This window comes from Rhododendron vialii, chromosome 10a (assembly GCF_030253575.1).
Source record: "Rhododendron vialii isolate Sample 1 chromosome 10a, ASM3025357v1".
Lineage (NCBI taxonomy): Eukaryota > Viridiplantae > Streptophyta > Magnoliopsida > Ericales > Ericaceae > Rhododendron > Rhododendron vialii.
This window is the reverse complement of record NC_080566.1, coordinates 33,756,105-33,767,467: the sequence shown is the minus strand read 5'-3', so window position 1 is coordinate 33,767,467 and position 11,363 is coordinate 33,756,105. Positions and strand designations below refer to the sequence as shown.

The 11,363-nt window shown below is 39.4% G+C and overlaps 2 protein-coding genes and 1 long non-coding RNA gene across 3 annotated transcripts; 1 reads left to right on the top strand and 2 right to left on the bottom strand.

Annotated features, from left to right (window-relative positions):
• Positions 1–1,838: 1,838 nt before the first annotated feature.
• LOC131302375 (E3 ubiquitin-protein ligase ATL6-like) lies at positions 1,839–3,251 on the bottom strand. The gene has a single exon (XM_058328950.1). The coding sequence runs from the start codon at positions 3,107–3,109 to the stop codon at positions 1,994–1,996; it is 1,116 nt and encodes a 371-aa protein (XP_058184933.1). The 5' UTR covers positions 3,110–3,251; the 3' UTR covers positions 1,839–1,993.
• Positions 3,252–6,401: 3,150 nt separating this feature from the next.
• On the top strand, positions 6,402–7,041 carry LOC131302376 (uncharacterized). The gene is made up of 3 exons (XR_009191719.1): positions 6,402–6,607; positions 6,697–6,783; positions 6,876–7,041. It is a non-coding gene; the product is annotated as an uncharacterized LOC131302376 (long non-coding RNA).
• A 951-nt stretch (positions 7,042–7,992) lies between these two features.
• Positions 7,993–9,392, bottom strand: LOC131302374 (E3 ubiquitin-protein ligase ATL31-like). The gene has a single exon (XM_058328949.1). The coding sequence runs from the start codon at positions 9,288–9,290 to the stop codon at positions 8,112–8,114; it is 1,179 nt and encodes a 392-aa protein (XP_058184932.1). The 5' UTR covers positions 9,291–9,392; the 3' UTR covers positions 7,993–8,111.
• Positions 9,393–11,363: the final 1,971 nt, after the last annotated feature.

Here is an 11,363-nt window from a genome sequence, read left to right as displayed (position 1 = left end):
CTTGAAAGGGTGAACACACTTATATTCCATGTCAAGCTTTAAAGTGTGTGGTGCTGAGCTTTCTCCGAACGAACCTTGGATGGAAAGGTGGCTAGATTAATATATTCTGGAAGTGGTTGAGTCTTGCACAAGTGACATCCGCGTTAGTACCCAAACCCGAATCGTGGAGAGCCCTGAATAGACACTCTGATGATTAAGTCAGTAAGAGGGAAGAGAGGCTCTGTAGATAGCATTTAGGGTTTTTGGAGAGGAAGAATTCAATACCTTACTCTAAAGGGGGATACTTTTTTTTATAGGCAAAGGTAGTGTGGAGATCAAACCACGCGTTTACTCCACGCGCTCGATGATTGGTCCGCCAATCGTGGCGCTGAATCAGGCTCTGCAATCCAAGATCTGTTTCAATCTCCACGATCCGTTCCTGCAATAGCGAAAACGGTGCCACGCCACCTGCCATGACTACCCGACTCTTCCTAACTTCTTCTTCAAGTTAGGGAGCAGGGGTAGCTCGGCAGCTGTCGATTCTGCCGATCGAATTTGCCCGGCTGTACTCAGACTTCTGTAGAGTCACTAGTTGGTCCGGCGGGAGGCCGCCGAACTGGGAGTCATAACCAACTATCCCATATCTAGGTCCATGGTTCCTCCATTGATGAACGGTCTTGGTTCGGCTATACGGGTCGACAGAGGGATGGTGGACACTGTGCACCGCCGATCCATACAATCCCTTAAATTCACAGGCCTGACTGGCCAGTATGACGTGGTCACCGTATAGATCCCTCCGCCAAGCCATGCCCGCCACAAAGTGCAACGAGCAACGAACTAGCCTTTATTTTTCTAGTTCGTTTCTAATTGAATCTTAGCCTCTGCTTTGCCCAAGAAACTAAGGCATGGTTCTTTTGTTGACTCTTACAATGAACTCTTACAATGAATTTGGAGCCATAAAAAAGGTGCTTCTATAGAGTATAGTGGGTTTAGATTGAAAAGTTAAATAACTTATTTTTTTTGTTTTTATTTAAATATTTTTTGGCATTTGCTTGTTTTGCGTCAAATTTTTGTGACTTATTCATTCGTCTTGACAAGAGGAATCGAAAAAGTAAAAAAAATTGATCGAAACTCATAGTAATTTTTTGAATAAATACAAAAAAAAAAAGTCAAGAAGACAATTTATTTATTTTTCTTTTTTAAAAAAATTATGAGTTTTGATAAAAAATTTATACTTTTCCAATTTCTCTCACCGAAACGAATCAATAAATCAAAAAAAAAATTGATGAAAAAAAAACAAATGTAAATTTTTTGAATAAAGACAAAATTTAAGTTATTATTTGACTTTTCAATCCAAGTCCCTATATATGTGTTAGGCTCTATGTCTAGCATGGCGGCCGAATTGTGGCCTCTCTATCTTCATGGCCTAAAGTTCTTACTTAAAACAAAGGAATGTGTCCAAGGTGGAAATTGAACTAGCTCCATCTATTGCTGTTCATCTAATTAACTCGGCTAGCTTCAAGTAACCATCACCTCTATAATTTTATGGCCCAATCTAGTTCCGACATTGAATACAGTCTAATTTTGCCAAAAATCCCATCCAATACTACCAAAACTAATTAATTTTTTTTTTTAAAGAAATTGAGAAATGACAAAAAGGAAATACACGGCCAATGTATTGCCAGAGCAACATTAACAAACTCAGCTTATATTAAACCAACTAAGGATGTGTTCTACTAATTAAACTTATTTTTTGAATTAAAAGTTATATAATGTAAAAAAATAACCTATCTCGTAAATTAAAAAATAAATATTTAAAAAATAAAAAATTTAGCGAAACAAGGAGTACACCTAACCTTGATATTAATTGCACTTTTTTTCCCATTTGAATTAATTACACGAAACTCAGCTTACATTAAAACAATTAGTAATTGAATACAGTAGCTAACGCTACGCTGGCAATACAACTAAATTGCCGTTAAAAAAATAATAATAAAGAAAGAATAGTATGAAATCACACCGGTGGCCGGGTCGACGTTTGCCCAACTCCGTCACTCTTCACGGCAACACAATCAAACGGCGCCCTCACATTCGCCAAAAATGACCTGTTAGACCCCACCACCGCCGTTAAATCCCCTTCAAACCCCACCTTCGGCGATGCAACAAAAGGCGCCCTCGATAAAAACGGCGGCGTCATCGAAAAAACCCACCGGTCCGACCGGCCCCTGCTACTACTTCCTTCCCCTCCTCCTCCTCCTCCTCCTCTTCTCGAGCTCCCTTCCGACATCGGCAAAACGACAACGCAGCTAATCGTCCGTTTCAAGCTTCCACCGGACCGACGACTCATCATTTCCCTCCTCAATTCCACCGGTAATCTCAACGTGTACCTCTCCAAATTCTCCCCTGGTTGGCTCAGTGAGTGACCCGTTGAGTACGACCTCGGTATCTTCCGCTTCGGCAATTCACTCGCCTGTTCCTCTCTGTTTCCGCCTTCCTCAGCGTCAACCGCTATCTGTGTCTCGTCTTGATTTTGATTTTGTGCTCCATCCGAGTCACTTGACTGAGTCGACTCGGTTACTTGTCCGAGTTCTTCCGGACTCGGGGCGAGGTTCGCGCGACAGACGGGGCACGTGGAGTGAGAGGCCAACCAGGCGTCAATACACTCGGGGTGAAAAACGTGGTCGCATTTCGGCAGCAATCTCAGAGCGTCGTCGTTTTCGAATTCGGCTATGCACACGGCGCATTCTAGCGTCGCTTCTCCTTTCCCGAATTTGAGATCTCTCACATCGGAGTACTGGAAAATTGGAAACGAATCGATCACTTCCTTATCGAGGCCGGGCTTGACCCGCCTCTGACGTCCGGCGGTGGCTAGGCCTGAGTCTCCTGAGTTTTCGGGGTTGCAGTAGCGGATGAAGAAAGACAAAAAGCCCATGAAAAAGAAGGCGAGGAACAACACCAGAATGAGAACCGCCATTGACGGATTGACGTTCGAGTAAGAGGATTCCGACGACAAAGAAGAATCTGTGGTCATTTGCGCGGCTGCGGTAGGCACAGCAGCTGCCGCCGAGAGAAGCAGTGACAGGAGTACTGCTGGGCTAGTTGCGGTAATTGAACGGCAGGGATTCGTCATGGGGGGATGGTCTAACGGCTGCGCATGCCCCGGGGTTTGTGTTTGAACTTGGGTTTTTGCAGTGAGGAATTTCAAATTTGTTTTCTCGTGTGGAGAGAGAAGGAGGTGGTGGGGAATGAGAGAGAAAAGAGTTTTGTGTCAGTGGTTTTATACATGGAGGAGTGATTTTTCAGTGCCGAACAAGTATGTCTTACATGGTATCCGTTTGGTGTATTTGACCTGTTCGATATATTTTTAAAAGGCTCAGATTGCAACATTCTCTCTTCTTTCACTTCAATACTTTCTTTCTCATTTTTTTCTCTCCAAATCTGAACTATTCAAATACATAATAGACGATTCAGATGCTCGAGCGAGCACAACGTGGTACCCGCTTGACACTAAAAAATTTTCCTATAAGGAGGCAGAGAGGTGGGGTCGGATCCGGGGAGAGATGGCTTGGGGCGGAAGGAACGGGTGGATCTTGGTGGCCATCAGAGGATGGAAGCAGTGACGATTAGAGAAGGGAAATTCGACACGTTAGCCTTTTAATGTTGATTAATGTTAAATTAAATCAAACTTGTTGGCTAATGCCACCGGGCATCAAGAGGCCCCCACGAGGGCCACAACCTGACTCCTCTCCTACACATTAGACATGGAGCTTACTACAGCCACCAACCCATCTGTCCCGATTCTGCATAGTTGGGCACGTGGGCTTACTCTGAATTCAGCACGGATAATTTAAGTCATTCAACAATTTAAAAAAAATTAATTAGGCTCGTAAAAAATTAGCTTAATCCGATATGTTTAGGTGTTTGATTCAATCTTTCCATTTTTGAAAAATAGGAAAAAATAGAAAAATTGGATCGAGTATCTACACATATCGGATCGAACTGATTTTTGACGAGCCCATTTTTTTTCAATTTATTGAACGACTGGGATCATCTGTGCGAGACTCGGAGTGAGCCTCATATGCCTGTCGGTGCAGAATTGAGACCCTATGGGTTGGCGGTTGTAGGTTTCTCGATTAGTCATTGAGGCTTGATACGGTCCATGATAACGAAACATGAAAGAAAAATGAACGGCTTCAGTTCTTTTTGCATTTTGATTTTGTTTCTATTGTCGTTTTGTGCTAACGAAGAACCAACATACTGCTCATTAATTTTAGGCATTCAGGCATCTCAATCTGATCATCTTCTTTTTGTGGTTTCATATCATACTTAAAAAAAGTTAGGTAGACCAAGCAATACTGAGGATTTTTTTATTTTTTGTCGAAATGATAGAAATCTTTATTGATAATATAACGAATATCACATCCAAACTAATAAAAGCAGCCATCTTTGAGAAACTTACTTTATGTAATTTTTGTAGGAGAAAAGTCATAAATGAATAGGATACATTGAATCTATGTGGAGATGAATGTGTGTGTGTATATATATATATATATTGATTTGCGTTTCAAAAGAGTTTTATCGTCATATTAACGACAAGTCACAGTCGGAGGGAAAGAATCAGTTTTTTTTTTTTTAAAAGTTTAAAAAATTGGTTTGGTATATACTTCTCAATTCATTACATGGCATGAATTAATACCTGTAAAATACAAAGCCGGTTATATATTTTGTTATTTGTTCTTGCTAGATCTTGACCCGGTTCAGCCATTCCATGACAAGCACTTTTTGGTTGCTGCGGGATTACCCCAAAATGATAACATCAGCATATGGAAATGAGCCAAATTGGAGGAAATGAAAGAAAATGATGCATACACTACATGTTACACTATATTTTATGTAGGGTCTATTCCGGATTCAATAAAAATTCAAAAAAATAATCATAAATTTTAAAATATTTATTTTGCTAGGCTTTGTAAAAAATTAGCTCCAATAGATATCGGTAAGTATTATTTATGAATTTGTAGGAGCAAAACTGCGCAGTTGAGCAGTTTCACCTCTACGAATCCTGAAGTAATATTTACCAAAATCCGTTGGAGTTAATTTTTTACAGAACCCCATAAAGCATTATTTTAAATTTTATGGGTATTTTTTTGAATTTTTGTGAGACTCGAAATAGACCTCACATGAGATGTAGTGTAACAAAGTAGTGTATCTATCTTTAGTGATCGAATTGTTACTTTCAGTTTTTGATATCTTTATTGATTTTGTTATTATTCTATCTCAGGTTTCTGAGAATAAAAATGGCTTTGGTGGTGATAGAGATTGGTTAATTATTGTACCAAAAGTGTGGATTTTCTCTCAATTTGAAGGTAATTCTTTGCTTAAAAGCATTGAGAATTTAAGGAGTTGGTATTTATCCTTTCAAAAAGGAGTTGGTATTTGCTTTTTCCTATTGGAAATGAGAGTGGCATTGACTGTGCTTTGAAGTTTTACTCTTTTTCTTTTATTATACATCACGTCATATGTGGCATCTCGTGACATACTTATTAAGTTAGAATAATAGTTGGATATGATTTGTATAGTACTCTTTTTGTTGATGGATATATATGGTACGAGCTTTAATGTACCCATCCGTCATTCGTGCAGCGGAAGTTTCTTTTTGTTAACAAAAGAAGTAAATTCATTTAAAAAAGTTATATGACATTTACGTATTATCATCGGAGTATTATCATCGGAATACAGATCAGGTCATACGATATTTACAGATTCCCACACGAATACAAACACCGCTTCGTCACCTCCGTTGCCGCCCACAATCGTTGATGGCGCACCACCGACGCTGCCCACAACCATTGATGGTGCACCTCCTACCTCTCTGAACCGGTAAGATTCTATCTGCATTCTTTCAGTTTCGGTGGTCATTAGTATAATTTTTCCTCACACAAAATATGAACCTGTTGAGTTGTCTTACTGGCATAGATTTATACTAATATTATTTGTCAATACTGAGTTCATCTACTAGTATAGGGGACAAGCTAGCCCCGATCCGTGCTTTACCATTTTGTATATTGATATAGTGTATCCTTTTGGTTCTCAGAATGAACTTTGTCTTTTGGGTTGAAATTCCAGAAAAGATATTGGATCCAGAAAATCATTTTCTATTGAAAGTCAAAATAAAATATAGAGAGACGAATGATAAAGAATTTGATGATTTCCTGTAAGAGTGGCCAAACAAGAGGGTATTATTTTATACTTTTAGTTACATTTATTCTTATACTATATTGGTAAGAGCCTTGGGAAAGGGTTTTTTTTTTGGCAAAAACAGCGCGTTATAGGATTCTTTGTCCTAAAATGATAAAATTGTGTGCTCGATCGTGTAAATTGAAAGCTGTTCGTAGCCACCGGAGTGGAGGACATGTGTGCCAAAGTGGATAAAATGTTGCTTGAGGTGGGAGACTCTATTGATGAGAGAATTGAACAGTTAGAGGTGATTGATCCTAGCTTTCGAGGAGTCAATGGTTTGAAGAAGAAAGCTGGAGTTAACAAACGGAAGGGTAAGCGTTTGAAACCTTGGTATGAGAAGAATGAAAAGAGGAAAAAAGTTACTGCCACACCTACTAGTCTTTATTAGGTATTAACAAATAATGCTTAACTACTTTATTTCAAGTTCTTGTTTTTTACATTCTGTAAGAATATGCTGTTGATTTTCTTGTGAATTAGGATGTTCCAATGCCCTATGTGCCCGAAATGATCAATTGCGAATCTAATTTGTCTTCCCAAACAACATTCCATCCACAAATTTTTTAGGTGTGTAAGACACCTATAATACATTCTTGGTTTGTAGTATAATTTCATTCTGTTTTATTTGCTTCAACTTATCTTCTTCTTATTTCTTTCAGGTGACGGGAGATGAGACATTCTTGCAAGATGATTATTTTTTTTGAGTTGATTAGTGCTTTGCACCAATCCCGACAAAACTAGAATGTGAATGAAGAGGGAGATGCATTCGAGTTGGTTTTTGAAGAGGGAACATGCCGTCTTTGTTGAAAAATATTCGACTGAAAAGTGATGAAACGTATCAATTTGTTGGTGGTGAAAAATGGTGTATTTTGACATTTTATCAATTTGTTGGTGGTGAAACATGATGTATTTTGACATTTTTAATCTGTTGGTAATATATAATTGTTGGCATTATTATGGTTTAGGAGCAATTATCACAGCTTATGAGAAAGTTGTGAGATTTGGTTGAATTTAGCGAGCGGAGTCCCTTTTTTTATTGAGAGCAATTTTGGGAGTTCTGTTAAAGGCCAAAATGGCCCAAAATGACGTCGTTTTGGGGCTGTGAACTGCAGTTTTCTTATTTCAAAACGGCATAGTTTTGTTGCTTCTCTGAATTGGCTAAAAACCCCGAAACAAATGTCGTTTTGGGGGCTGCGAACTACAATGATTTCATCTCACTGCTGGAACTCGGAGTCCCTCATAATGGATGGGGTGGAGAGGAATGAATTGATTTGAAATGAAATTTTTGCGGTTCTAACATCGTATGTATTGCACTCCATTCATGATTGGTTATGAAAAATATCAATTCTCAACTCAGTTTAGGGTTTGATTTGAATGTTGCTTGGGGGCTGATTTCTGGGTTGAGAATTTGCGAAGAGTAATAGTAAGAGAGTATTGTGCACTATCTGAGACCCTCTCAATACTTTTCTTTACTACCGGTTTCATTTTTTTTTTTGTCTTGTGATGAATGAAAATTTTGTTTGACTATTACATAAAAAAAAAAAAAGACATGTAAAAAGTGCATTATCTTATTTTTATAAATCATGAACTTAATTTGGTTTGATATTACTTGGTCCTCTTTTTTTCAACGGGGAGGATACTCACATTATAATACAATGTTTGTAATGCGGTTAACAAAAATCAAACATACTGGAGAGTTCCTATTTTTATCGCATCAATTAGCGCAAAAATAACAATTTCATACACCTATCTAAGTTATAGACCCATGTTGCGATCTTGAAAATGCATATTCGTCTGTGCGTTTTTTTTGACTCAACCAGTGCGTTGCAGCCCGGAGGCATTATGCCAATACAATAAAATCACAAAGATCAAATAGAGAATAGTACTATAATACATTAAACAGGTGGCCGGGTTGACGTTTGCCCAACTCCGTCACTCTTCACCGCAAGACAATCAAACGGCGTCCTCACATTCGTCAAAAAAGACCTGTTAAACCCCCCAACCGCCGTTAAATCCCCTTCGGACCCCACCTTTGGCGACGCAACCGAATGCGCCATCGAAAAAAACAGCGGCGTCATCGAAAATACCCACCGGTCCGACCGCCAATTACAGTCCGACCGGCACCTACTACTACTCCCTTCCCCTCCTCCTCTCCTCCAACTTGCTTCCGTCGGCAAAACGACGACGCAGCTGATCGTCCGTTTTAAACTCCCACTGGACCGACTCATCATTTCCCTCCTCAACTCAACCGGTAATCTCAACGTGTACCTCTCCAAATTCTCTCCTGGTTGACTCAGTGAGTGACCCGTCGAGTATGACTTCGGTAACTTCCTCTTCGGCGTTTCACACACCTCTTGCACCCCTCTGTTCCCACCTTCCTCAACGTCTACCGAAATCTGCGTCTCATCTTGATTTTGACTTCGACTTTGACTTTGATTTTCTGCTCCATCCGAGTCATTCGACTGAGGCAACTCGGTGCCTCGCCCGAGTTCGTTCTGACTCGGGGCGAGGTTTGCGCGACAGACTGGGCACGTGGAGTGGGAGGCCAACCAGGCGTCAATACACTCGGGGTGAAAAACGTGGTCGCACTTCGGCAACAGTCTCAAAGCGTCGTCGTTTTCGAACTCGGCTATGCACACGGCGCATTCTAGCGTTCCTCCTCCCTTGCCGAATTTGGGATCCTTCACGTCGGAGTACTGAAAGATCGGGAACGACTCGATTACTTCGGGATCCAGGCCCGGCTTCGACTGCCGCTGTCGTGACTGCCGCTGTCGTGCGGCGGCGCCGCGACGGGATTGTCCTGAGTTGACGGCGTCGGGGTTGCAGTAGCGGATGTAGACAGATAAGGAGAGCATGAACAGGAAGGCGACGAATAACACAACGATTATGATCGACATTGACGGATTGACGTTCGTGTAAGAGGAGCCCGACGAGGAAGAAGAATTGGAGCTCATTTGCGCGGTGGCGGTAGGCGCCGCCGCCGCCGAGAGTAGAAACAGGAGGCGGAGGAACTGGTGGAAGTCTCCGTGCAGTGCTGGTGCACCGTAATGAATCGAACGGATGGGTACTGTCATGGATGGATGATCTAACGGCTGCCCATGGGCGGGGTTTCTGTTTGAACTTTGAACTTTTTTTCACTGGGTACTTTGGTTTCTCGGATGGAAAGAGGAGGAGGTGGGAATGAGAAAGGAGTTTCCATCAGTGGTTTTTTATATAGGGCGGGGGAGTAGGCGGGTACAATGTGATGTCCGAATAGTTCATTTGAATCGTTCAAAAGTGTGTTGAATGGTTCAGATTGAAATTATCTCTCTTCTTTCACTCAACTACTCTCTCCCCTCATTTTTTCTCTCTTTAAATTCGAGCAGTTCAAAATTAAAATGAACGGCTCAGATGCGTCAAACGGACATTAACTGATACCCACTCGACACTTAAAAATATCTCATTGGGCCGGGAAAGAGGTGGGGTCGGATGCAGTGCTTTCTTGGGGAAGAAGGGAAGGATAGAGAGTTTGGTGGTGGAATGGAAATTTGACACGTAAAATGCCAGCAGGCAACGAGAGGCCCCACGTCAACTGGTGCACCATACATTTGATCATTTATAGTAGGAGTATTAAGCTTAGGTATACTGTAGTTTTTTTTTTTTTTTTTTTTGATCAGAGGTATACTGTAGTTTGCTGGCAATTTTTTTGAACGCCTCGTTTGCTGGCACTTACCGTCTTAACGTGGGGTGATTCTACTAGCAAAAACCGGAAAAAATACAGGCGTTTTCTTGCATCTCGTTTATACTAATTAACGAATTTTAGTAGCATTTTAAATTTCGTTAACAAAAAAGTTGTCAACAAAATTTATTTTTTACTATAGTAATTTTATTCACAAACTAATCTATTTTTTGTTCACTATCGAAAATAATTTGATATTTCTCAACAACTTATTTACTATCGAAAAGGTGAACTCACCTAACAACTTAATTGCTACAATTTTTTTCTTAAAACTTATTCATCAATGGAAATGCCCCTAACTTAGATAACTCGATACCAATGTGTTCGGGAATCCAAAATAAGTACTTATTTTTTAAAAAGGCAATTTCAAGCTCAAAAATAATTTGTGTTTACGCAAATAATTTTTCTAGCAATATGGATCTTATTTGATAAATCTCATTGATATTTTTTGATCGGTGCAAAAAATCAAAAAATTATTATTCATTTACATAATTTTTGAGTTTGAAAATGTGAAATAAACTGCTTATTTTTTAAAAAGGTTTGTGAAATAAGGGCAAATGTTTGATTGTAATTGTGACTTCAGGGGAAAAAATAAGGGGTTTATAGATTTAAATGTAAAGTTGTTAATCCCATTCTATTACGTACCGTACCGGAGTTTAAATTGAACATAAAGCTAGACGATCCGTACCGCTTGGAACACCGGGATGTTTCGGGCGATACCAGCTGTACCGAATAATACCGGACTATTTTGGACATATTGCGGAGTATCGTCCAGTACAAAATGACACTTTGTTTTTTATTTTTTCTGTGTCGTAAGTAGTGGGCTGTACACTAATTAAAAAAAACTTATGGGCTTATATATGATTTTCTCCCACCCCATACGACTAAAAATCATAACAATATTAGGATTCCAACTTTGGGAATTTTTTTGCAGATAGATAAACATATATCAAATATATTTAAATATTAATTGCGGATAAATCCGAAATGGTACCAAGATATTGACCGATACCGGTACCAACCATTCTGGTAGTAAAAAAATGGTACGTTGGCCGGTATACGATTGACAAGAGCTCGACAGCGATAAGCTTGCTGATATGATTAGTAGAATTTTTTTTTTTAACAGAATATGATTAGTAGATTCAATCCATCTTATTTTGCGAACCTTAAGCATGAGGAAAGGGAAGCCAAATCAATTTCTTTATTTTATTTTATTTTGTTCATTTAACAAAAAGAGAGATTATTTTAAGCTCTAATTTGTTTTTTTTCCCTTATTTAAAGCTGTATATTTTTCCATATTTAAGAGTGTTTTCATAAAATTATTGAGGGCGACCTAATTAAGCATTTAATTGATACTGTAATAAACTATTATGCAAACTTATTTTAAGCAAATAATTAATATAATGACAATCATTAAAATCTAACTTAA